This window comes from Anopheles coustani, chromosome 3 (genome assembly GCF_943734705.1).
Source record: "Anopheles coustani chromosome 3, idAnoCousDA_361_x.2, whole genome shotgun sequence".
In the NCBI taxonomy this organism is placed as follows: Eukaryota; Metazoa; Arthropoda; class Insecta; order Diptera; family Culicidae; genus Anopheles; species Anopheles coustani.
The window spans coordinates 41,676,743-41,704,331 of NC_071288.1; the positions used below are offsets into that span (position 1 = coordinate 41,676,743).

The 27,589-nt window shown below is 44.6% G+C and overlaps 4 protein-coding genes across 6 annotated transcripts; 3 read left to right on the forward strand and 1 right to left on the reverse strand.

Moving 5' to 3' along the window:
* The first annotated feature begins 311 nt into the window (after positions 1–311).
* LOC131271956 (TATA box-binding protein-associated factor RNA polymerase I subunit B-like) lies at positions 312–2,910 on the forward strand. Of its 2 annotated transcripts, XM_058273552.1 has the most exons (3): positions 312–733; positions 793–2,329; positions 2,391–2,618. In XM_058273552.1, the coding sequence occupies exons 1-3, from the start codon at positions 318–320 to the stop codon at positions 2,490–2,492; spliced, it is 2,055 nt and encodes a 684-aa protein (XP_058129535.1). In that variant the 5' UTR covers positions 312–317; the 3' UTR covers positions 2,493–2,618. The 2 variants fall into 2 exon arrangements, with proteins under 2 accessions (XP_058129535.1, XP_058129534.1); XM_058273551.1 differs by having other exon boundaries at positions 793–2,910.
* Positions 2,911–8,331: 5,421 nt separating this feature from the next.
* Positions 8,332–10,879, forward strand: LOC131272259 (TATA box-binding protein-associated factor RNA polymerase I subunit B-like). 2 transcript variants are annotated; one of them, XM_058273929.1, is made up of 3 exons: positions 8,332–8,680; positions 8,740–8,862; positions 10,338–10,501. In XM_058273929.1, the coding sequence occupies exons 1-3, from the start codon at positions 8,427–8,429 to the stop codon at positions 10,354–10,356; spliced, it is 396 nt and encodes a 131-aa protein (XP_058129912.1). In that variant the 5' UTR covers positions 8,332–8,426; the 3' UTR covers positions 10,357–10,501. The 2 variants fall into 2 exon arrangements, with proteins under 2 accessions (XP_058129912.1, XP_058129911.1); XM_058273928.1 differs by lacking the exons at positions 8,332–8,680; positions 8,740–8,862 and adding an exon at positions 10,112–10,276 and having other exon boundaries at positions 10,338–10,879.
* Positions 10,880–11,593: 714 nt separating this feature from the next.
* LOC131258752 (uncharacterized) lies at positions 11,594–20,963 on the forward strand. The gene is made up of 4 exons (XM_058260130.1): positions 11,594–12,376; positions 16,001–16,560; positions 16,629–17,495; positions 17,994–20,963. Exons 1-4 carry the CDS (start codon positions 12,327–12,329, stop codon positions 20,846–20,848), a joined length of 4,332 nt encoding a protein of 1,443 aa, XP_058116113.1. The 5' UTR covers positions 11,594–12,326; the 3' UTR covers positions 20,849–20,963.
* Positions 20,964–21,571: 608 nt separating this feature from the next.
* On the reverse strand, positions 21,572–22,117 carry LOC131261330 (partner of bursicon). Its single transcript, XM_058263342.1, has 2 exons — positions 21,946–22,117; positions 21,572–21,867 (listed from the first exon to the last, which is right to left on the reverse strand). The coding sequence occupies exons 1-2, from the start codon at positions 22,115–22,117 to the stop codon at positions 21,572–21,574; spliced, it is 468 nt and encodes a 155-aa protein (XP_058119325.1).
* Positions 22,118–27,589: the final 5,472 nt, after the last annotated feature.

Genomic DNA, 27,589 nt, shown 5'->3' on the forward strand with positions numbered 1-27,589 from the left:
ACATGTCTAATTAATGGGACGTAAAAATGTCCGCGTTGACTAGTTTTGGCACGTAACAATTAATTATGAAGTGTATCATTTATCCACGATCGAGAACAATTTTCCTCCTATGACCCTTCAACACATGCGATTAGCCAGAACACGTATGTTATACGTGTACATAAAGGAAAGAAAAATATTCTTGAACTATGAATTGTAAACGCGCAATAACAACGCCGGTCGAAATTAAAATGTCACTATACAGTGCGATGTTTTGCTGCAAAAACATAAACAATGCGTGAAAGCAGCTGCATGTCGGCTGGTTGGTTGAATTAGAAATGAAACGAATAGTGTCCAATGCCATAGTGGCTCCAGCAAATACTTGTGACGTTTGCGGGTTAAGTGAGTTTACGCTGGAGGATGGATTTTACTACTGCAAGGAATGCGGAACGAAACTGCTCACGCATCGCGAAGTGGTACACGGTTTCGGCGATACGTTGGATGCCGGGCAATCGGTGCTGGAGAAGGCAGATGCGGACAAAAAACAGAGAACTGTAACTAAAATCACCAGCTGGGAGCAGATAAATCACATTTTGTACGGTCTCACAGAACGGCTGATTGAGCTCGGTGCCCCGCGTGAGCTAAAGTCAACGGTTCTACAGATCTGGTGTTCCTATCTTCGGCACACGGAAGTAGCTTTCTTCAGTAAGCGCAATCGATCGCGGCCACGTGTGGGGCTGTATAATCAGAGGAAGTAAGAAATGGTATCTCGTCATGTGTGGTCCGGAAATTTGACATGTCTTTTCATTTCAGTGACTTGAATCTTATATTCAATAAGACGGTTCCAAGGACGTCGTATAAAGCCAAGAAGCATGAGATAAACACTACTACTTCACGGGGGAAGCGTAAACTGAGCCAAAAACTCCTTGAAGAAGAGTACGACACCTTACAATTAAGCCAAAGTACTGATTTGGAGTCAACATTGAGTGAACTTTCTTCATCCCAGCAAAGCTCCAGCGCTACCAATGCCTCGCTCCCCTTCCATTTCAGTAGCCAAGCGAAAAAAAGGCTTAAAGAAGAGCTCCACATCGATGATGAACATATACAGTGGCACGAACAAGAAGCACCGATTGATGCTTCTTGTCATTCAATCACTGCTTTACACCCATCACACCGAGTGTCCAGTGGTAAATCAGATGATTGGTCCAGTATGTGCCGAAAGTCGGTTATTATTTCTATTTTAGCCCTCGCACTCAATCAAGTATGTAGCCAAATTCAGATTGGGGACGTGTTGCGTTGGATAGAGGAAGGGCACCTGCCTTTTAACAATTTGGAACAGTTGCTCCCAGACGGATTGGATGCCGCCTGCTTCTCAGAGACACTGCGGGACATATCGGTAAACCACAAAATTGAGCTGGTTAGGATAACATCCTTTTTAGCTAGAGATCTGGGCATTTTGCCAGTTCAACCAGATTTAACGGAACTTTGCAGACGATATTTGGGTGAATTAGCCCTGCCTTTGGATTTGGAACCTTACATAGTTAAACTGATTGCAATAAGCCCTAAAATCAAACAAGGCAGTACCGTAATCAGTTTCCCAGCATACGAGCAGCATGCCATGAAATACATACTTTTCGTAATGAAGCTGTTGTTTTGTTTGGACAACGTTATGGAATCAAAAATGGATGCTTTGTCTGCCGACGTCAACCGCTATCTCCACGACACACCTAAAACGCATCCTCAATTATTCGTATGGCACGAGTGGCAACGGTATGTGGCAATGCGGCGCGTCATTCTGGAGCAAGTACATTACCCAACATTTCAACAGCGCGCTAACGGAAGGAATGTCAGCAACGATGTAGCAAGTGATCTGCTTCTCGATCACTCGGAATCTTATTTTATACCAGATGAGGACAACACCACCGGATACCGGGCACCCCTCGTTGATGCGATAGGATCTCGCGACGAACGTCGATTCAGGAATGCGCATTTAATGATTACCTCTACAACGGATAGGTTCAGTAACAAGTCCTTGAAGAGAAACATTTGCTTCGATCACAACTTACAACCTCAGCGGTCGTATCTGGCAGCATTGCTGGAAATGCAACAACATAGCCATCTGGGCGTGTACATTCCTGATTATATGCGGACAGATCATTGCAAGCGAACAGCTGTTCCATTTGTTAGTCCAATGCCACTCAAAAAGTATTTGCTAGACCATCAACGGGTGAGACTGCAAACAAAAGCAATTAAACCTTCGATCTCGCAAATCCACATGGAAAAGTTTCGAGAACATATACCAAATTCTATGAGGTACCTGGAATGCAGAGAGTTTACCCGAGTGTTGGAGGTGGAAGATGGAGAATTGAGTAGCAATTCGGATGATCTTTTCTATGTATCCAACATTTTAGATTACATCGATGCTCGTGTCGAATCACAATCATCAACTCATGAAGAGCTGCTGCACAAAGTACTCAGTAGAAATTTGTTGGAAAATATTCAGCGTGATTTGAATGCATCTATGAATGATGCAGCAGAGTTAATTGGAGAGAATGTGCAGGAAAGCAGCACGTTTGACCCGTTCAAAAGCAACCCGCCGATCAAAGAGAAGCTTCCTGGGGAGGATCTTTGCAATGAAACGGTGAAAATTGGATTATCCAATTTTCACTACTGGATACGGAGCGTTCCTTATAACAGTTCTGCTCAAAAGTTCAGTGAACTTGACTATATGAATGCTTTTCCGACCAGTTTTCAGTTTTTGCTGAGTGAAGCAGCTTATGTGACGCGTTCCTCCCCATACGAACTTTACTGTAAGCTAAACGAGCTGGAGAAATATTTGTTCAAATGTTATGAGCAGATGAAATAAATTGTTTGTAATTGGATCAGTTTTCATCAACTGATTGGTAGGGGGAAATAGGAAGATACTTTGTAAACGTGACTTAATGAAATAATATTAAAAAAAAACTTTTTTGTGTATTTATTCTAACTGTCCAGCCCTGAAAAGATACATACTTTCTTAGATAGATACTTACTTTCATTAAAACAATTGGGAAAACACTTTCAAGAAGATTTTAAACAAAATAAATGCTACTTGTGAGCCTTGAAGTTGGATGCTGCAAACTTGCATACTACAAAATTGAACACTGCTGTCAATTTAGTAGTGATGGGTATTAGACCTCCGGGTATGCTCTCGATCTACTAAAAGAGATTCGCAGTCTCAGCCCAACGAAGGTGAGAATCCCTTCATAAGCTCCGTCTTCAAGCAAAACAGGTTTTTATTATTATAACATAAAGTTATAAAGTAGATGTGTGATAATCACGATACCGTACAATGTTAATGTTCTTCCGTAAATTCAGCTTCAACATTACATTTGCCTAACTTTTATTAGTTTTCAAATGACCATTGAAGAGCCTATTTTGATCTGAATCGATTAATTGATTAATATAAATAAAAGCAGTTGCATTCCAAAACGAAATGTTCTCATTTGATCACTTGTATGCTATCCTACTATTCCCATATGTAGAGCATGACTGTTCATCTCCACATAGCGAACTCTCCTCCGTCGAACTGTCGAACTCAGTTCCCGCAACAGCTGGGAAACTCGTAGGAAACTGGTAGGAAACTCTTGACAGCACTAGCAAAGCCCCTCGTTCTGACGTTTAATAACTGACGGATTAAGAAGAAGCGAAGAAGACTGAAACAAATGCGTGTCCACTTAGCGAACTCGGGAAACTCGAAACTCCATACAAGTTTGACAGGAGTTTCACCAGAGTTTCCTATGAGTTCGCTATGTGGAGATGAACAGTGAGGAGTTATTCTCCTAAGAGCCCCGCTACACGACCCGAAAACTCAAAAACTTTGCGGCGCGAAGAGGGGAACAACCGAAAAGTTTGCGTCAGAAACTTTTCAGCTCCGTGAGCTGAAAACTGCACCCGCGAAGTTTTTGGCAGCTAACCGCAAACTCAAATGCGTCAGAAGAAGAAGACGAAAAAGAAATAAATGTAAACATAACAAATCTCAAAAACAAAATAAACGAACATATGGTGATAAATTTACGTGTTTCTTTTGTAGTTACGGTAATATTTTGTCATTTTATAGCTAGAATATCAATTATAAATTCACTATAGATCATTGGTCGGCAAAGTCCGGCCCACCAACTGATTTTATCCAAAAGTTTCAAAAAGTTTAATGATAAGGATTACAATATTTTATACTACCACTTTTTATGTAACATGAGAACATCAAAATCTTCCTTCTTCATGCGAAGAAAGTTAATTATAGTTTCATTTGCTTGCTCTGCTACAGTATTGTCCAGCAAACGGTTGCAATCTTCTTGCCTCCGCACAATACGCCTGTTGCGTTGCCTGTTGCGTTGTTGCAAGTTTTGGGTATTCAACTCGATGACCCGCGATAGGGTAGTTAGCCACACTTCACTCATCAACAGATTATCCATCTTTTACTTTTTGTGTGAATTGAAATAAGATCTTGTTTGCTTTGAAGGAAGATTTTTGAGTTAACTGAAAAATCAAAAACACACACAGGCTCACAGAATTGGTACCACAAAACGCGGCTACACGAACCGCAAAGATTTTGACGTAAACTTATACGGTTTTTGAGTTCGCGGTTGGAGTTTGCGGTTCGTGTAGCGGCCCGGTAAAATTGAATCTGAGCGAAAAACTCCCTGGAAAGATCGGAATCAATCCAGTCGATCCAATTCTAACTTCGCAACACTAGTCTGCCGTGTGGCTAAACAGAAGTGAAGTTTCATCAGAGTGAAAGACACGGCACGGTTCGGTACCTTTTATTTTAGTTACAAAATTCGCCTCGTGCTCGGTTTTGGCGTAGGAATTGCAGTTCACAGTGGCCACCCTGCGGTGACCGATACGAAGCACAAATTGCACTTTCCCTACCTTCCCCGAACGAGCCAGTAATTAGGCGGTTTGGTTACCATCATTACCATCATAAGCGAAACCCCGATCCAAGTAACCCCGGACCGTACAAAGGTGTTCGTTGGTATCGCGCACACCGGCTGGCTAAAGCGAGCATTTGTGTGGGTACGTGTGTCTGTGTGTGTGTTTACGATGTGTGCATTAGCACAAAATAATAATAAAAACGCGAAACACTTGTTCCCACCAAGTATAGGGCCGTCCGGGTGATACCCGGTGTCGATGCGTCCTATCAGGTGGTTGATTTTTTTAAATGGCAAAAACAATCAAGAATGGAAGCAAAAGTCTGATTCTCTACTCTATTTCCTCTGTACGTCACAAACGTTCAGGGACGATCTTGATCTTTGGCCAAATAGCTAATACAATATATTCGATACGAACCATTCGATCATCAAGATGTTTCCTTGATTTCTTAAGTTGTGAAAATTGAAGAAATTGTCTTTCTGTCTTCTTTTAAACACTCATTGCAAAAGCTATAACTGGCGTCTCAAGAATAAACGTTTTTGTTTTTGCGACCAAAAACCGGAAGCCACACGCATTTATTCTATCATCCAACTGAATTGTCGGCTACATTTCGTAGCAACTAAGCTCTGGTAGCAATTGGACAAGGTGGCAATGAATTATTAAATGCAACCCAAATGTTCGCTACGAAACAGTGAGGCGTGCCGTGGTCGCTAACTTTGTTGCATCCCTCGCCTTCAAGCACGGCGCCGTTTTCGATGGCACGTGGTTGGTAGTTTTTGAATGAATTTTTCACTACCCTCAATCTTGTCGATAAAAAGCCTTAACACGTTGACTGCCACGCTTATTTTGGTCGTGTTTACCTGCAGACCAAAAATTTTTCTTCATACAATAACGCTGGCTATCATTTTTGATAGTCATGGCCTGCTGGGAAGTGCACAGGTGCTCGAAGCGCACACACACAGCTCGGCAATTGATATGTTTCTGGTGTTTTGCCTTTAACACCTTATTGTTTATTTCTATTGGCGTTATTATTAAATATATAGCGCCTCAAGATTTCTCCAATAAACGGCTTACGTATTAGCAGCGCGACTGCATCCGTCTCATTCACCCAATAGACACGCAATGACATTTAGCGAAAGAGACAAAGCGATTCACATGTGATTTAATAAACAAAAACCTTCCTCTAAAACAGCTTGTAACTTTTTTCATACCACAGTTATTTTAAAACCAACCACAAATTAAGCTAGACAGGAGATGAAACTACGTAACTACCAAAGAATTTGTAGGTAAGAGTTGTAATTTCAAAGATATAGTACTTCAAAAATCATGGTAGGTGGCTATCAAAAATGATAGCCATGGTCCCCCAGGAAACATCGCTGGCTATCAAAAATGATAGCCATGACAGTCAACGTGTTAAGGTGCCCACTGTGCCACCATCTCTCCAAGGGCCGGAATCCTCGCCAATTGTGTTTCGTTTCTTTTGTTACCCCTTACGTCAGCCTTACGTCCATAGAAATTTAAAATAAGAAGTTTTTTTTATTATAAGAAAGAAGTTTCCAAGAGATTTTTAAACTCTTTGTTTCGGTGACACTCGTAGATTCAGTTTGTTCGTAGCACCGATCATTCACATCGTAGTCGTTCCAGCTAAAGCAGACGATCATCATTACGGCCACCTTCCCTCCAAACATGGGAACTTAGCGGAAGGTCGCGACAAGGGAACTGAAACGGAGGGGCGCCGTTTTTGGCACACCTTTGGTTTCTACTGACTTCAGGGTCACGACATGTTACTGATTTTTTTCTCTGGTGAGAGAAAGAGACAAAAAGAAAGACAGAAGAACATGGAAAGATTCATACCGAGCGATGATGTGAACGTAAAATTTCAAAGGTCATTGAAACACGCTGCAGACGACCAGCAAGATTCTAGTGATAGCAAAATTTGCAAACATGAATCACCAATCGCAGACGGGCATAAGGATCGTGAAATCATACTCGAGGAATAAAGTTAACCAAATTAATACATCAATATTTGTTCGCCTGTGGTACATGGTACCTAAAAAATTACCCCAAAAACGGGCAATACTAAATACTGAACTTGCACATAACAATTTGTATTTGCTGTTAAATTTCGTAGTGAATCACTAAAAAATACTAGAACTACTTATTATGTAAATGTATGTGGGAAAAATGTGTTGTAGGAAATTGGGGTCGTTAAAATATTAGACCGAAAAGTTGGCAAATATCCGACTGAACTTGATATGTAATCAAAAAATCAAACATCCCATTTTTTATTTGTATCCCACTTTCTTGTACACGCCCAACCAACTCTTGAACTTCGAAATAAAATCACTAGACAAATTTGTTTATAGCCTCACCAATTGTATTCTAAACTATTTTTATTTATTCACTGAGTTCTTCTTGGCGTAACGACCTCTTGGTCATGCTTGCCCGGTTAAGGACTTACGAGACTTGTTTCCCTGTTGTACGTGGATAGTCAGTCCTCTCGTACAGGAGAGGTTCCGGTCTCGGTTGGGATTCGAACCCATGCCGTCGAGGCTGAGTTTCACTGAGTTATGAAACACAAAATCAAGTAAACAATATTATTACTGGTTTGAAGATGTGTCAGTGAGGACATTATTTGCTAAGTTAAACAACCAGTGGCTTTGTAGACCACTAAACTCGAAATGTTAGAAGTTTCATGAATCTTTGAGTAAATTATGTATGGAATTCCTCCTTTGGATGCTTTGATCCAAAAAGAAGCTTCAATACCAAGTTTCGATCAATCAAACATTTTGTTAGACTTTTTCCTGATGGGTATGGAGCTATCTCTTTAAGTACTTGCCGAACGATGTTGGGGCTTTTAATTTTGTTTTGATGAAATGGAAAGCAAAATTGCCCCCTATCGTGACCCGGCAAAATTATCCCACCCGTCTCTCGTCCTAGTGGCGCTAATAGCAATAATCGTCACCCGGTGTCATTCTACATTCCACCCCACCCCCACCACCGATTGGCACACTTTCCACCGGGGACAGTGATGGGACAAGCCATCGCCTCTGCACTGCACCTCGCGCGCCAGTTTTACCTATAATCGATCGGCGGGAACAACAAGAACAAGAATGAAAGGAAAACGGGGTGTTCCACCGTTGCTTGGCGTATGTTAAGCGATCATAGTAGGCAGTGTGTTGCAAAGTGTCGCGAGGACAATCGGCAACATATATGGTATAGCTTCGGTGCAAAGAGTGAAGAATGAACTTTTTCTACTGGACGTATGCTTGGACCGTTTGGGACAGGTCGGGTGAGGAAAGGTTGTAGGTGTTTGTTGGTTTTTTGTTCATCTACCGTACCGTTGGCAACACAGTTTTCAAACTTTCACCTCACACCAATTGCTAATCATGCCTACCGCTTTCTTTTCTCCAGGACAAATGTCGTCATGAACTACACAGAAATCGAGGGTAAGGTGCGCGAAGCGACAAACGACGAACCGTGGGGACCAACCGGGCCGTTGATGCAGGAGCTGGCGCACGCCACCTTCACCTACGATGCCGGGAAAATCGGTGCTGGAGAAGGCAGATGCGGACAAAAAACAGAGAACTGTAACTAAAATCACCAGCTGGGAGCAATTAAATCACATTTTGTACGATCTCACCGAACGGCTGATTGAGCTCGGTGCCCCGCGCGAGCTTAAGCCAACGGTTCTACAGATCTGGTGTTCCTATCTTCGGCACACGGAAGTAGCTTTCTTCAGTAAGCGCAATCGATCGCGGCCACGTGTGGGGCTGTATAATCAGAGGAAGTAAGAAATGGTATCTCGTCATGTGTGGTCCGGAAATTTGACATGTCTTTTCATTTCAGTGACTTGAATCTTATATTCAATAAGACGGTTCCAAGGACGTCGTATAAAGCCAAGAAGCATGGGATAAACACTACTACTGCACGAGGGAAGCGTAAACTGAGCCAAAAACTCCTTGAAGAAGAGTACGACACCTTGCAATTAAGCCAAAGTACTGATTTGGAGTCAACATTGAGTGAACTTTCTTCATCCCAGCAAAGCTCCAGCGCTACCAATGTCTCGCCCCCCTTCCAGTTCAGTAGCCAAGCGAAAAAAAGGCTTAAAGAAGAGCTCCACATCGATGATGAACATATACAGTGGCACGAACAAGAAGCACCGATTGATGCTTCTTGTCATTCAATCACTGCTTTACACCCATCACACCGAGTGTCCAGTGGTAAATCAGATGATTGGTCCAGTATGTGCCGAAAGTCGGTTATTATTTCTATTTTAGCCCTCGCACTCAATCAAGTATGTAGCCAAATTCAGATTGGGGACGTGTTGCGTTGGATAGAGGAAGGGCACCTGCCTTTTAACAATTTGGAACAGTTGCTCCCAGACGAATTGGATGCCGCCTGCCTCTCAGAGACACTGTGCCACATGTCGGCACCCAACAATATTGAGCTGGTTAGGATAACATCCTTTTTAGCTAGAGATCTGGGCATTTTGCCAGTGCAACCAGATTTAACGGAAATTTGCAGACGATATTTGGGTGAATTAGCCCTGCCTTTGGATTTGGAACCTTACATAGTTAAACTGATTGCAATAAGTCCTAAAATCAAACAAGGCAGTACCGTAATCAGTTTCCCAGCATACGAGCAGCATGCCATGAAATACATACTTTTCGTAATGAAGCTGTTGTTTTGTTTGGACAACGTTATGGAATCAAAAATGGATGCTTTGTCTGCCGACGTCAACCGCTATCTCCACGACACACCTAAAACGCATCCTCAATTATTCGTATGGCACGAGTGGCAACGGTATGTGGCAATGCGGCGCGTCATTCTGGAGCAAGTACATTACCCAACATTTCAACAGCGCGCTAACGGAAGGAATGTCAGCAACGATGTAGCAAGTGATCTGCTTCTCGATCACTCGGAATCTTATTTTATACCAGATGAGGACAACACCACCGGATACCGGGCACCACTCGTTGGTACGATAGGATCTCGCGACGAACGTGGATTCAGGAATGTGCATTTAATGATTACCTCTACAACGGATAAGTTCAGTAAAGAGTCCTTGAAGAGAAATATTTGTTTCGATCACAACTTACAACCTCAGCGGTCGTATCTGGCAGCATTGCTGGAAATGCAACAACATAGCCATCTGGGCGTGTACATTCCTGATTATATGCGGACAGATCATTGCAAGCGAACAGCTGTTCCATTTGTTAGTCCAATGCCACTCAAAAAGTATTTGCTAGACCATCAACGGGTGAGACTGCAAACAAAAGCAATTAAACCTTCGATCTCGCAAATCCACATGGAAAAGTTTCGAAAACATATACCAAATTCTATGAGGTACCTGGAATGGAGAGAGTTTACCCGAGTGTTGGAGGTAGAAGATGGAGAATTGAGTAGCAATTCGGATGATCTTTTCTATGTATCCAACATTTTAGATTACATCGATGCTCGTGACGAATCACAATCATCAACTCATGAAGAGCTGCTGCACAAAGTACTCGGTAGAAATTTGTTGGAAAATATTCAGCGTGATTTGAATGCATCTATGAATGATGCAGCAGAGTTAATTGGAGAGAATGAGCAGGAAAGCAGCACGTTTGACCCGTTCAAAAGCAACCCGCCGATCAAAGAGAAGCTTCCTGGGGAGGATCTTTGCAATGAAACGGTGAAAATTGGATTATCCAATTTTCACTACTGGATACGGAGCGTTCCTCATAACAGTTCTGCTCGAAAGTTCAGTGAACTTGGATATATGAATGCTTTTCCGACCAGTTTTCAGTTTTTGCTGAGTGAAGCAGCTTACGTGACGCGTTCCTCCCCATACGAACTTTACGGTAAGCTAAACGAGCTGGAGAAATATTTGTTCAAAAGTTATGAGCAGATGAAATAAATTGTTTATAATTGGATCAGTTTTCATCAACTGATTGGTAGGGGGAAATAGGAAGATACTTTGTAAACGTGACTTAATGAAATAATATTAAAAAAAAACTTTTTTGTGTATTTATTCTAACTGTCCAGCCCTGAAAAGATACATACTTTCTTAGATAGATACTTACTTTCATTAAAACAATTGGGAAAACACTTTCGAGAAGATTTTAAACAAAATAAATGCTACTTGTGAGCCTTGAAGTTGGATGCTGCAAACTTGCATACTACAAAATTGAACACTGCTGTCAATTTAGTAGTGATGGGTATTAGACCTCCGGGTATGCTCTCGATCTACTAAAAGAGATTCGCAGTCTCAGCCCAACAAAGGTAAGAATCCCTTCATAAGCTCCGTCTTCAAGCAAAACAGGTTTTATTGTTATAACATAAAGTTATAAAGTAGATGTGTGATAATCACGATACCGTACAATGTTAATGTTCTTCCGTAAATTCAGCTTCAACATTACATTTGCCTAACTTTTATTAGTTTTCAAATGACCATTGAAGAGCCTATTTTGATCTGAATCGATTAATTGATTAATATAAATAAAAGCAGTTGCATTCCGAAGCGAAATGTCCTCATTTGATCACTTGTATGCTATCCTACAATTCCCATATGTAGAGCATGAGGAGTTATTCTCCTAAAATTGAATCTGAGCGAAAAACTCCCTGGAAAGATCGGAATCAATCCAGACGATCCAATTCTAACTTCGCAACACTAGTCTGCCGTGTGGCTAAACAGAAGTGAAGTTTCATCAGAGTGAAAAGACACGGCACGGTTCGGTACCTTTTATTTTAGTTAAAAAATTCGCCTCGTGATCGGTTTTGGCGTAGGAATTGCAGTTCATAGTGGCCACCCTGCGGTGACCGATACGAAGCACAAATTGCACTTTCCCTACCTTCCCCGAACGGGCCAGTAATTAGGCGGTTTAGTTACCATCATTCGCCGTGTAGGATACCTGTACTACGTGGAATTGTGCGTTCTTCTGTGTGGCAAACGAAGTTACGTGTGTCGTGATTCGGAACGCTCCACTCCACCAGCACCTGAAGTGCGTGCGAGCATCAGCTTTTTAGCGTGCATCGCGACCTTCTCGGCAGCGACTGGTTCGACATTCCATCGGAGCGTGGCACGTACGGATTCCGTTCTAGGGCTGGTTTGGCTGCTCGCGGATGGGACCGTCGGATGTTGTTGTTTTGCAAATGTGAATTGCCATTAGTTAATTGTCGCCAAACCAACAGCATATTCGTTGCAGTTAATGTGGTGGTGGAGCGCGGCAAGGAAGTGGTGGTTGTGAAACACTTGCCGAAAGAATAGTTTACAGCTTTTCCAAACAGCTACTACACCTGCGGTGGTTGATTTAAAAAAGACGTGGAAATAGCAACATAAAAACGCCACAAGGTGAAACAGTGCATCATCACGGCCGTCAAAAGGCACTGTCCGATTCAGCATCTGTGACGGAATTTCGGCTCTGCAAAAGCAGTCCAAAAACAAACGAATCATGGATAAATTTATCAGCATGTGGAAAGTGCGAGAACTCGCCGATAAAGTGTAAGTATAATTGCTTCGGATTTCCTTTCATGACCGTGGTTAACCGCAGCGAATGTGTGTAGCAAAACGTCTCCATCACCAACGGCGGCGCCCTACGCGAAGACAATTCACAATTCGAAAACACGATAAGCGAAACCCCGATCCAAGTAACCGCGGACCGTATAAAGGTGTTCGTTGGTATCGCGCATACCGGCTGGCTAAAGGGAGCATTTCTGTGGATGCGTGTGTGTGTGTGTGTTTACGATGTGTGCATTAGCACAAAAATAATAATAAAAACGCGAAACACTTGTTCCCACCAAGTATAGGGCCGTCCGGGTGGTACCCGGGGTCGATGCGTCCTATCAGGTGGTTGATAATTGGTTCGAAGGATAAGCATTTCATTCTTGCGCTGCTGGCCGTAGCTGAATCCAAACCCAGCGGATGTTCGCCATGCAAGAGGAGGGTGGGAGGATGTGATGCGAGATATCTATCCATTAACTGACGGCAGGCGCGAATCCGTAATTCCCGATGCAGACTTAAAAAGATTGTTAATCGTCGCCAGCGACGGATGGTCCTAGAGTTTCTCCTAGTCTTGTGTTTATCTTTCTGTTTCAAAATCATACAAACACAATTTGCTCAGCTGGGAAGAGTTATAATCCTACTTGGGCTTAGTTGAAAACATTGTTAAATGCATGAAGCACATGTTTATCTGGAACGTGAACGATTGTGTCAAGATGCTTCATGATCTGTGTCGGTAGCAAAGTTGTCTGGTAGAATCATTACGTCTAGCAATGTCTAACCGTTATTTTTTTTAAATGGCAAAAACAATCAAGCATGGAAGCAAAAGTCTGATTCTCTACTCTATTTCCTCTGTACCTCACAAACGTTCAGGGATGATCTTGATCTTTGGCAAAATAGCTAATACAACATATTCGATACGAACCATTCGATCATCAAGATGTTTCCTTGATTTCTAAAGTTGTGAAAATTGAAGAATTTGTCTTTCTGTCTTCTTTTAAAAGCTATAACTGGCGTCTCAAGAATAAACATGGTTCCTTTGCCCCAAAGCAAACACTCCGTGTAGCCACCAACCATTAGATAAGAGCCACTGGAGTAGAAGTTCGTTTCGATCAAGATGATCATCGTCTTCTTTTTGGCGTAACGACCACTTGGTCATTGCCTACCCGTTAAGGGCTTACGAGACTTGTTTCCCTGTTGTACGTGGATAATCAGCCCTCTCGTACAGGGGAGGGTCCGGTCTCGGTTGGGATTCGAACCCACGCCGTCGAGGTGGTGAGCCCCAGCGCTCATGGGCCGATTTTCTAACCGGCGCTACCGCTCGGCTGTCGCGGACTCCCTCCAAGATGATCATACGTATGTTATTTTATGGGTCTCAAAGGAACATATGTGGTATCATTTTTGTTTTTACGACCAAAAACCGGAAGCCACACGCATTTATTCTATCATCCAACTGATTTGTCGGCTACATTTCGTAGCAACTAAGCTCTGGTAGCAATTGGACTTGGTGGCAATGAATTATTAAATGCAACCCAAATGTTCGGCACGAAACAGTGAGGCGTGCCGTGGTCGCTAACTTTGTTTCATCCCTCGCCTTCAAGCACGGCGCCGTTTTTGATGGCACGTGGTTGGTAGTTTTTGAATGAATTTTTCACTACCCTCAATCTTGTCGATAAAGAGCCTTAAGGTGCCCACTGCTCCACCATCTCTCCAAGGACCGGAATGCTAACCAATTGTGTTTCGTTTCTTTTGTTACCCCTTACGTCAGCCTTACGTCCATAGAAATTTAAAATAAGAAGTTTTCAACAGATTTTTAAACTCTTTGTTTCGGTGACACTCGTAGATTTAGTTTGTTCGTAGCACCGATCATTCACTTCGTAGTCGTTCCAGCTAAAGCAGACGATCATCATTACGGCCACCTTCCCACCAAACATGGGAACTTAGCGGAAGGTCGCGACAAGGGAACTGAAACGGAGGGGCGCCGTTTTTGGCACACCTTTGATTTCTACTGACTTAAGGGTCACGACATGTTACTGATTTTTTTTCTCTGGTGAGAGAAAGAGATAAAGAGAAAGACAGAAGAACATGGAAGGATCCATGCCAAGCGATGATGTGAACGTAAAATTTCAAAGGTCATTGAAACACGCTGCAGACGACCAGCAAGATTCTAGTGATAGCAAAATTTGCAAACATGAATCACCAATCGCAGACGGACGTAAGGATCGCGAAACCATACTCGAGGAATTAAGTTAATCAAATTAATACATCAATATTTGTTCGCCTGTGGTACATGGTACCTAAAAAGTTACCCCAAAAACGGGCAATACTAAATACTGAACTTGCACATAACAATTTGTATTTGCTGTTAAATTTCGTAGTGAATCACTAAAAAATAATACATGACAATTTGTATTTGCTGTTAAATTTCGTAGTGAATCACTAAAAAATACTAGAACTACTTATTATGTAAATGTATGTGGGAAAAATGTGTTGTAGGAAATTGGGGTCGTTAAAATATTAGACCGAAAAGTTGGCAAATATCCGACTGAACTTGATATGTAATCAAAAAATCAAACATCCCATTTTTTATTTGTATCCGTGTGATTTGTATCCCCACTTTCTTGTACACGCCCAACCAACTCTTGAACTTCGAAATAAAATCACTAGACAAATTTGTTTATAGCCTCACCAATTGTATTCTAAACTATTTTTATTTATTCACTGAGTTATGAAACACAAAATCATGTAAACAATATTATTATTGGTTTGAAGATGTGTCAGTGGGGAAATTATTTGCTAAGTTAAACAACAAACGGCTTTGTAGGCCACTAAACTCGAAATGTTAGAAGTATCATGAATCTTTGAGTAAAATATGTATGGAATTCCTCCTTTGGATGCTTTGATCCAAAAAGAAGCTTCAATATCTATGTTTTCATAAATGTTATAACTACACCAAGTTTCGATCAATCAAACATTTTGTTAGACTTTTTCCAAATGGGTATGGGGCTATCTCTTTAAGTACTTGCCGAACGATGTTCGGGCTTTAAATTTTGTTTTGATGAAATGGAAAGCAAAATTGCCCCCTATCGTGACCCGGCAAAATTATCCCACCCGTCCCTCGTCCTAGTGGCGCTAATAGCAATAATCGTCACCCGGTGTCATTCTACATTTCAACGAACGACGAATAATTGAATTCCATATTCCACCCCACCCCCACCACCGATTGGCACACTTTCCACCGGGGACAGTGATGGGACAAGCCATCGCCTCTGCACTGCACCTCGCTCGCCAGTTTGACCTATAATCGATCGGCGGGAACAACAAGAACAAGAAAGAAAGGAAAGCGGAGTGTTCCACCGTTGCTTGGCGTATGTTAAGCGATCATAGTAGGCAGTGTGTTGCAAAGTGTCGCGAGGACAATCGGCAACATATATGGTATAGCTTCGGTGCAAAGAGTGAAGAATGAACTTTTTCTACTGGACGTATGCATGGACCGTTTGGGACAGGTCGGGTGAGGAAAGGTTGTAGGTGTTTGTTTTTTTCATCTACCGTACCGTTGGCCACACAGTTTTCAAACTTTTACCTCACACCAAATGCTAATCATGCCTACCGCTTTCGTTTCTCCAGGACAAATGTCGTCATGAACTACACAGAAATCGAGGGTAAGGTGCGCGAAGCGACAAACGACGAACCGTGGGGACCAACCGGGCCGTTGATGCAGGAGCTGGCGCACGCCACCTTCACCTACGAGCACTTTCCAGAGGTGATGTCGATGTTGTGGAAGCGGATGTTGCAGGACAACAAAACGAACTGGCGCCGGACATACAAAAGCCTGCTACTGCTCAACTATCTCGTACGCAATGGCTCGGAACGGGTGGTCACGTCGTCCCGGGAGCACATCTACGATCTGCGGTCGTTAGAAAACTACACCTTTGTGGACGAGAACGGCAAGGATCAGGGCATTAACGTGCGACACAAGGTGCGCGAGCTTATCGACTTCATCCAGGACGACGATCGATTACGTGAGGAGCGCAAGAAGGCGAAGAAAAACAAGGACAAGTACATCGGCATGAGCTCGGAGGCGATGGGCATGCGGTACGGTGGTAGCAGCGGTGGTGGTGGTGGTGGTGGCGGTATGGACTATGGCGGCTACCGGGATAGCTACGATCGCAGGAGTGAAGATCGATGTAAGTCTAGAGTTTTTCGTTCGGTACGAGGAAAGCTTTATTTACTCACATTTAACTTTCCCTTGTAGATAATGAATCGTCCAGAGACCACCACGAGTACGACTACCAGTACGAAGGGGAACGGGAGGACTCGGACAACGAATCGAACGGTCCGTACGATCGCTCGAACCGCTACCAGGACCGGGAACCTTCGAAGAGTCCCGCCACCCGGCAAACGTCCACCACTCTGTCCACCGGTTCAACGACCGCTTTCGGGGGCGGTAGTGGCGGTACCGGGGGCAGCGAGCGAAAGATTAACCTCAACATCAAGCCAACCGGCTCGACCGCCGCATCCACCTTCCCGGCGCCGCGTGCCGCCGCTACGACCGGCACGGCGAAAGTGACGAAAAAAATCGATCTCGGTGCGGCCAGCGGTTTTGCCAAGACGGCCGCCTTAAGTGCAGCTTCCGGGGCACCCTCGGATCAACTCGGAATCAACTCGCCGACGCACCGCAACACTCACGCGGAAGAGATCGTTGGCAGTGGGAGCGGCAGCGGGAAGCAGCAGGAAATCTTGGAAGATCTCTTTAAAACGTGCCCCACGAAGCCGTCCGCTTCGCTCGTCGACGAGGATGATTTTAATCCGCGTGCCACGGAGGAGTTTGGTGATTTCGAGTCCGCATTCGGTGGCGCCCCGACGGTGGCGGGCAAGGTACCTTCAGTTGCCGCCACCCCAGCCAGTGCTGCCCCGGTGAAAGGGGATGATTTTGCCGACTTCGCCGCATTCGGTGCGGGACCGCAGCAGACGACGCAACAGCCCGCTACAAGTGCGGATCTTTTGTTCGGTCTGAGCGTTGGTACGGGAACTGGAATGGCAGGGCCGCAGGCTGGTGCACCGGTTGACATTCTATCGGATTTAAGTGGCCTTTCGCTGGGCACTGGTGGAGCAACGAATGGTACGTATACATTTTATTTCATCAAATTGCTCAAAAATGGGCGATTCTTTCTTTCGGTGTACATTAGTTTGCCTTGCTTGCCACGCTCACCTGTCCCCTGTGACATTCTCTCGGTCTTTCGTTGAATGCGAAGTATTTGATTGGATTTACAACATCGGGTGCCCACCCGATCCTCGGTCACAGCATGGACTGATAGTTCATTTCGGTTTAGTTTTATTGTTTCGAGCGTTCCGCTGCTTAATGGGGACGATTTGGGGCAATGAAACTTACACGACCTCTGCAGGGAAGGGAACCCTTTACTCCCAAACTGTAGTGGGATTTTGGTGCCGTTTTTGTTCCCGTTTCCGAGCGTCAAGAGTTTCCGTTCCTCGCGTACGTTCGCTTGTTTGTGCCTCCTTTGCGTAGTTTTGGCCCGGTTTCCACGCCGTCCCGGTCAGTGGCTCGGGAAGTGTGGTGTGCAGATGTTGTGTGCAACTATTTTGCCTTCTCCCCTTTCAGCATCCCGCAGCATCGAGCCTGGCAAACGGCCGTCACCGTTTTCGCTGCTCCGACATCGCTACAACGAGCTGATCGAGTGTGTGCAAAACGTCAACCCGCAACAGCCGGCCATTACCCGGGAATCGGAACGGCAAGAATTGAACGAAAAACTCACCCACCTGTTGGAGTGCTTACCGGGGCCGGTGCAACCATCGGAAGTCCTCTACGGTACAGATGCGCGAGTCCGCTGGGATCAATTTGCGATGGAGGCATATTCGGGACTCCTTGAGACTTTGGTGCCACTAAAGGCGCACCTGGACGATCGCCTCCTGCATCGTATCGTGCGCCTGGATGCGAGCGCCCACTTTCCGTTGGAAGCAATCAATATACTCACCCAAACTGCCACCCTCGACGGAAGCGCCGGATCGTCGGAGGTGGCCATCAATTTGCTGACCACCCTCCTAGAGGATAACACCGTACTACCAGCAGCATTCCTTCACCTTTCGGCCACCGAGCGAGACGATTCGAAACACAGCACCGATCATTCGCGACAGTTCATTCAGTTGATCACGTCCATCCCGAACCGGGTGGCAAATGTGCTACGGAAGCGAACTCCGTCTCGCTTTCTACCGACGCCATATAGTCGACTCCTGTGCCGGCAGCTACTCCGGGCACTCACAACCCTTGGCGAGTTGATACATTTTTACGGTCCACCAGAAGTACTGGAGCGCATTGAAGGAACATTTCTATCGTCATTTTTGAGTAAAATTATTACCGATTTCCACCAGGACCGGCAGTCACCGGTGATACGGTCAATATTGATCGTCCTGCTGCACGGTATCAGCTCTCAAAGCGAACCCCTGGGGACGTTCATTCGTAAGGTGCTTCACGGGCTCACTCCAAATGCGTTGGAAACTGTGGTTTATATTGCGCTCAACAATCGTATCAATCTATTACCCCTGTTCCGGGAACCATTGGCGGCAAACTGGTCATACGTGTTGCTCCAGAAGGTTCCCCTGTACAACTACTACTCGGACGCTGCTGGAGAGGTAATCGGTCAGGAACTGATCACGCTTCTCGCCGGTCTCGATGAAAATCTCGCCGGAAATGGGGAACGGAGACAAACCGTCGAGACTACTAGTCTTCTGGGTCGACTTGCCGAGCAGCTGCTTGTGGTTTGGTCGAGCCGTACGGCCATTCAGCGGACCAGCTTCGAGCAGCATCTGTACGTGACGAAGCTTTTGCTGCGTGCCATGAAAAAGCGGTGTGACATTTCGCGACGGGGCAATATGGCGGAAACGCAAGAAAACATCCGCCGTCTACTGTTCGATGGGCTGCGGGCCCACCTGGAGTCACCGATCAAGGAGATGCGCTGCACGGGAATGATCACGGCGGAGCTGATTATGGGCTGGGTTGATGCTGAGCGGGCGAACGATGATGAAGGGAACCGGTTGCGGTTCGACTACGCCGGGTTCGATGAAGGCACTTTAGCTTTGATCGACAGTTTGAAGAACATTGATTCAGCTGGAAAACATGATAATGATGGCCAGCAGAAGGAAACCATCAACAAGGCGGTTGAAGAACTGTTAGAGGAAAATTCCTCTGTAGAAGCTTTGGTTGTGAAAGTAATGGAATCTAATACCGTAGTGAGACAAGCAAAGCGAACAGATAAGCTGGAACAGCAGGACAGTGACGACGATGATACTGAGCGACCGGAGCCACAATCTCCCCTCGATTCCGATGACGATGACCTCCCAGTGTACGACATGTCGAACGATACCGATCTCGATGTCGAACGCTACCGGCCTAAATATTTGCTCGACCTACGAGACGCACTGATCGAAACGGACTTCAAGCAGGACCCCAAGTGCTTCGAGCTAGCCGTAGATACCGCGCCGGATTTGATCGCACAGCAACTGCCGAACAACGACCCCAAGCTGGCGCTGGACCTGCTGGATATTTTTCTTTCACTCGAAGCAAAGACACACATGCCGACATTTAATGAGCGAAAATTTGCCGCACTGGTGGAAATTTGTGTAACGTTTCCTCGGGAATCCGGCGTCTGGCTTTGCGGCCAGTTTCACGCCGAAGTGAGCCGCCATTCGGTGAACCGGCGCATCCTTATGCTGGACGTGATGACCGAGGCGGCCAAGGTGCTATCGAACAATCGAAAGGCGACAGATGCTCCGGGATCAACCCCGGCGCTAGTGATGCCCTCTGGAGATAAAAACCGACTGCTCGGTATGTTCCGAGATGAGGCGGAACGGCGTGCTCGTCGGGAGGAAGCCGAGCGTATCGTACGCGAACGGATCGAGCGCAAAACGCGGCGCTTCCGATCGGCAAATACCAGACAACAAGAGAACCCATCAGCACCCGCCATCGCCAACCGGTACGCCGATGCTGCCGGATGGTTCTTCTTTCCGCTGCTGCGTGGATTTGGTGGTGGCCGGTTTCTTTTCACCGCCGGACTTCGCTTCCCTTACGATGCAGAGAATCTGCTGCTCGTCAGCTTTATGCAGGCCCTCTCGGTCCTGATGGTGTGCGCCGAAAACTGTCCCATCGGAGTCCGGATGGCAAGCCAGTTGTTTGCCCTGGGGAAGCTGCTGCGCTTCAACGAGGAACCGAAGGTGCGCCTCTCGGTATTGCAGCTGGTGGCGGCCGTATTCCTGGCGGTACGAGCGGAAACGCTGAGAGTTCAGTTCTACCAGGAGCTGCTGGAGCTTCGGGAGTGGCTCGAGGAGTGTACGCAGCAGGATGTAGTTAAACGCGGTGAAACGAATGAGGAGTGCCGCCAGCTGGCTCGGAACGTGCTGGCCATGTGCTACGGGGTGCTAATCGAGGAGCAGGACCAACTCGACCGCAGAGAACGACTTTAGATTACAACGCCAGTAGTGGAAGTGTAAACAATAACGAAAGTGCGCAAATTTTCGTAAATATGATACAAACAATACATCCCACAGAGAGACCGCTCGTGTTCTGATATGGAAACCGAAAACCAAAACCAATGTGTGGTTGTTGACCCAATCAGCGCTATATTGCATGTTATGGCTTACCATAATGACATCCCTTGGAAGGGTTAAGTCTTCTTCTTTTTTCCTTATCCTCTTGTGCTGCGTCATTAAATCTAGCCAACTAGATTGGCGAACATATGTGCATATGCTCGCATTGAGAACGTTGTGTACCCGATAGAGTTAGCATGGTACAATCTGTCGAAGCTGATAGATCTAGTATGCCAATTATTATGTAATTGTTATTCCCATTCATTGTCAATTTCGTTTTCGCTGTTTTGGTTTTGCTGCAGAAAATTATGTAAATGGCATAACGTTTTCATTGCTTTATTATCATCGTTATTATTACTAGTTAGATGTTGTCTATCAGTACCTTAGACGTCAGACAACATCTTCCCCCCGTTCCTTCCAATTGTTGTGAGCCAATGTCTGGATGGTGTTTCTTTCTTCGGGGGATGATTGACTCCACCCTAGTCTTCAAACAGGGTGCGATCTGAAGGGCTTTTTTGCGAGTGCGTGTGAGTGTGCTATTGGTGTATGATCTTCTTACCGGTAGTCGTTAGGAAACTACGTGATGGGGCGGGTCGCACGTTAACGAACCATCTCACCACACTTGAAGCACTTGCAGTCCACTGGTTCTTTCAGCCGGATCTCCATCGTGGCCGACTCGTGGTCGGTCATACGCACGCCGTCCGGGTCATAGCAATGCGTGAGTTGGAGCTGCCGTTCGCGGAGGAACGACTCCCGGCAGCAATAGCACTCCTTCAGGAAACCGGTCGCCGTGATGACCGACGGTTGCACCTGACTGTTGCACTTGCCCTCGCATTTGTTCACCGTGACATCGCCGTTACAGGTCCGGTACAGCCGCCCCAGCTCGTCGTATTCCTCTGCGTACGGCGGAAGGCAAAGCTTTGGTTACCAACGGAAGCAGCAAGCCCGCGACGGGGCCACTCACATACACTCACCTTTGATGAGATGTATCTCCGACGGTAGCGTTTCACACGTCTCGTCAGCCTGGTTGTGCTGGGCGGACACAAAGCTGGCCGAAAGAAGTGCCACGGGCAGCACAAGCAATACCCCACACAGCACACTGGCGCTGTTCGCCGTCGTAAGCGTTGCAAGGGAACGGTGGCTCATCGTTTACTGCGATCGGGAACAACTAATCCACCGGCACGATATAAAGTCTATCCTGAACTGAACACGATCAGCCGCAATCGCACCGCTACCCGATACCGAATTGCATCGACAGCATGGAGACGCGAGCGTTTTTATACACTTCGCCCACCCACCCATTTCATCCTTCTTACGTGGCGGAAGGAAGCAAAATCCTTTTGCATGTTCCGTCTTGTGTCACCCGCTGCGCTGAGAGCGTGTACAGTCTCGCCTTGGGAAGCCAAGGCCCACAACATAGGTCAGGTTTTGCGCATAAAAGCCCGAAGCACCAGGTGGTGTGTGTGTATGTATGGTGGTCACCACATGGCAATCCCATCGAGCTCCTGTGACCTTTGCCGAGGACGAATGAAACGAAAGACAAACCCCAGAGTACAGGAAGGAAAATGTGTCCTGTTGGAATGTCGCCGTTTTACATATCATGCTTCTTGGTTCGTCACTTCACAGGAACGGTCAAGGTTCGCCTAACGTTGCAAAGATTCGAAAAAATGGCAATGCATTAATTGGGCTTGGTTTAATTCTTCAATACACCATTTGCTTACGATCACATATAGTTCTAACGCATTCAACTTGGAATTGATTTGAATATTCTTGACCATCCCGAAGAAGATAGACTGCCTAGCATTCTTACTTTTCTCGTTTTAGTCCGTTTTTCATTTAAAAATGTTTACCATTGGAACAATTCAAATAATATTCATTAACACCAGTTTCGCTGCAATTATTTAATAATTACCGGGTTGGCTTAAAAAAAAGTTTGAACTGTGGATTTCTTTATTGGTACAAATATTATATTACATTACATAAGGTCTAGGGTTGTTAAACAATAAAAAACTTGATTACACAATTAAGTATTTTTCATATTGATTTTGTTCATATTTTAATCGTTTAAGAATGCTTGAATAAAACTGAATCCAATAACAAATCCCGAATAAATGTTGCTTGCACAAATTTGTTTTTCCTCCCACTTGATGCTCAATCAAACACCTTTAAGGGTTAATACCGATTACATCATGAATGTTGTGCGACTCCATTTTCACCCCCTATTAATTGCGTTGTTAGTAAACCAATCTAACCGTTTTCCCTTTTTTCAGCGGCACTGTTCTCTCCGATGGACAACGGTGGTTTGCTGCAGCCAACACCCCTTATGGCGGCCAACGCAAACGCTAGCAACAACAATCAATCCCTGTTGCCGGGCCAGCAGCAGCAACAGCAGGCGGCTGCAAACGTCGGAACGACTTGGAAAAATGCCGGCAATATCAACATCGACCTGGACAATCTGCTCGGCAACGGTCCAAAAGGTGGCCGCCCAGGAACCGGCCCTGGCGGAGCGTCTAACGCGCCCTCGATGAACCAACTGAAGAGCATTAACTCGAGCCCGGTCCATGGGCAGCAGCCGTCGATGGGCCCGATGTCACCGCTGAGCCCGGCCACATCGCCCTTCGGTGCCGGACTGGGCCCGGGTATGGGCGCCCCCGGTTTCATGATGAGCCCGGTCGCGCAGCCACAACCGGCGGCCGGAGGTTTGCTGATGGGTGCGGGGTCCGGTGCCTTCCTGAACGGGAACAGTACCACCACCGGCCCTTCGTCCAACGGTGGCAACGCATTCGGAGCGTTCGGAGCGTTCCAATGATCGTACGCCGGCCCGGGAAGGGCTTCGGTCGCTTCCTGTTACTAACACCGAGCGCACCTCCGAGGAAACACCCACCAATATTGGGTGCGAAAGTAGAAAACTAACACAATCCATATTTCCACCAGCATCGACCAACCCCACAGCTATCCCACCTTTTCCTTCGGTGGCGAGGAGGTTCGGCGAGAGCGATGGATCGATTTCCAATTTTCCCCGATCCGGCAAACTGAACTGCATCTCCTTCACGGGTACCGTGTTTTGCCAAAACCGCCAAAATTTCCCACCAAGAAACAACCATCCCTACAACTATCCACCCACTCTCCCTCATCCAAAACCACCAATGCGGCCTACATGTTTAGTAAGAAAGATAAAGAAGAAGAAAGATATTATTGTTCGTAAAACTTTCAACAGGAGGCAAACGAAACAAGAAAAACACGGAGAAAAATATTAGTCATTTAGATAGCAAAAGGTAGAATGAATAATGGAACTGAAAACCAGCAAAACATTTACCGAGCAAACACAGAAACTATCAGTATTTTAAACTCTTTTCTGCCACACAAACAACACACCAACTACACACTCAAAAACAAACGTTACTGTGAGTGAATTTTCACCAATGGACGGGAAAAGGGGCATCATAAATAATCAGTTTCCTCATGAACTCGATCGACTGGCCCATGTGCCCCACGTCCTGTTCCTTTGAAATTGTCAACTCTCCCCGGAAACGGTGTAGTTCCTTGGCCACGGTTTGGTTTGTCATTTTTTAATCATTCCACCATTTTTCTATTTTCCTTTTCTACATCTATTTTTATACACGTGGGCCTAACCAGTTTACGCGGCGTTCTGGCGAATTTCGGTGACCGCGTAAGACAAATACAATCTTTTATACACCCTATAATTCATGCAACAAACAAACGATATAAACAGGGTATAACAAACTAAATAAAAAAAAAATGGAAATTAAGTGTTGTGTTCCTCATGCCGCTGTGAGGAATTTTTTGCAAACGCAAACGGGATATCTTGCATACCCTTTCTATGTGTGTGAAGTGATTTTGTGTGGTTGGTTTGTGCATGTGCGTGTTATTACGTAAGTGTATCTGGTTGAAGTTTTGCACAAAACATACTAAACACGAGCAAGCGAGAAAGTATACGGTCCATGTAGGCTATGGCCCGCAATTAAATGGTGGAGAAAATGAAGACAAAAAAAAAACAACGCGAATATAAAGTAAGGACATCCGGGAATGAGAAGCTGCTGTGACAGAGGGAAAAGTAAAGTAGAACAGAAAAACAATCCTTACGGAAGGATCACAGGTGCATAAAGACTTTTTACAAGCTTTGACGAAGGAAAAAGATCGAAGAGATCGCTCCAAGACCGATCCACATACGTACACACAAACCCCCCGTGTAAATACTATATAGACAGATTAGTACGGATGGTAGTAGGCAGCGCACTTTGCGGGATGAATGCAGATGAAATTGCAACCCATGGTTATTGTTTTTGATTCTCCCTCAAAATAAGAGCCAACCAACGTTGGGGAAGAAAATGCAAATACGCAAGTATGACACAAGTAACATTGAAAACATAAGAAAGTCTCACGGACGCACGGTATGGACGCGATATGAGTGCGTTTTTTTCTACTGTTCGCCTGTTATTTGTTCCATTTCCAGCTGGCAAACTTTTAGCAATACAATAGTGGGATATTATCGGTGGCGGGGACCCCCTTAGGGCTCAGTTAAACAAGTTATTAAACTATTTCTTTATCTAGTTTAACATTGTGCACTGTTGTTTCTACTCTCTTCCAGCTTGTGTAGCGTTTACACGTTTGGCGCAATAAGAGACAACATCATGAGCTGTCCAACATGTATTGCACGATCGTTACAATGATTATTATTATTTCTTTTCGTTTTTCGGTTTAACGTTTTCGGTGTTTTTATTTGTTAAATCAATTTATGGATGTTTTAATTTGCTTTAATTCTACCAATGCTTGTTTATTTTTTCTTTATACCATTTTTGTTTACCATGTTTCCCATATAAACACATTCTATCTAGAATATCGCGCGAGTTTATTAAATTGATTGTAAAGTATATTATAACAAACAAACAAAAATGCACACATACACACACACACCATACTGCTTCCAGAAGGGTGAGGTGAGACGAAACACGTGTTACACGATGTGACAAACCCTGTTAGAGATGTTTTTTGTTTTTTTTTTGTTTCACCTCTGTTAACCTCTGCACGTTAGTTAGTTACGTTTTTTGTGCGCCCAAAAGTGCTAGTTTAAGTAAGCAATACGTATGAAAGCGGTGCTATTCCCGCACGAGAAAGGGAGAGACAACCCTTCCACCCCCGTTGTGCACTCGGATTTTTTAAACGTTCGAAACCTATTTACATAGAGATCAATTACGGAAAAATGTTACGAAAAAGAAAAACAAACTCAGTTTAATTTGTCTGAACAAACGTTGGAAAAGATATCGGTCGAACAGCAAACGAACGCGCAACGACAATAAGATAAAAGAACAGAGGGGGTGCGTATGCGTAAAATAATGCACAGGATATGAAAATGCGAGAAAAATGCGGTAAGATAATAAGGGAGTACAAGAGTGTGATAGTGTCGGGGGACAAAGCCAGAAAAAATGAATGCAGCGGAACACTGAAAAGTAAAACAAGGTAAAACATTTTGCACGATAAAACTTACATATCCCGAGGCGAGTAGTAAACTAAAGTGGACAAACAAAAAGGAAAGCACGAGATCGAGAGTGTCAAAGTTGTGTAAACTGTAAGCAGCAGCGGTTGCATTGAGATGTTGTTTTAAAGATTTGTGAAAAAGTGACGACTACAGGAAAAGATAAAAGAAATCATTCTAGAAGGCTCTTCACAATCTACCAGAAAGAGGTAAAACGTGTAAAAATATACATTCTTTACAATTGTATTTAGTGATGTAGCAAGTTTAAATCAAATTGGAGTAGTTAAAGCAAAACGAACGGGACGCAGAAGAGACTTACTGATATTGGGTCAATCAACGGTTGCAATACTATATATAAATAAAAATATATGTAATAGGCAAAAGAAGGACAAGTTTGGACACATTGCCCCTTTTTTTCTTTGGTATGGTTCTGTGTCGCCTGCGTCTAGTTTTGAGTCAGTCCTGTTGGTATTGTTAGTCGTAGCTGTGTTAAAACTTTTCACCATTGCACGCATTTCGGTCGCGTAATAATAGGCTTATCTATTTCTTACCGGTTGTCAAAGGATTCTGCCTGTTACGAAGAAATTCTGATAGAAACCAGCGACCGTCGTTTCTCCGGAGTGTCGTTATATTGAATTTGCGTATGGAAAGGCGTCGTTTTTTCAGAATTTCCTCAATTTACGTATAACAAAACAAAAAAGAATATTTTTTTTCCTTTTTTCCACTAAACTAGTTCCGCGTTTGGAAACAGGATCCCCGTTGCAAACGTGAACGAAACCGAAAAACAATATTAAAACATACGTTGTTGCAGCGATAGGGATTTGGAAGAACGTGAACACAGGCCAGCATGGAATCGAAAATCAAAACATACCGAAAGCAAACTAAAACGAACTAAACTTAGTGAACGAAAAATCATACGAAACACACAAAACAGGAAAAAGTGGAACCGTTGCAGTGAGAGTAATAAACGAAAAATATAATTAACAGCAGATGTATTTTTGTTGAAATAAAAGTAACAGTGTAAAAAACGCAATATGTTTATTTTATTTACTGCTCTTAGTGCTTAGCTCATTTAGCACAAAAATATGTTTTTAAATATTTCATGCTTCTTGTGGAAGCTGACT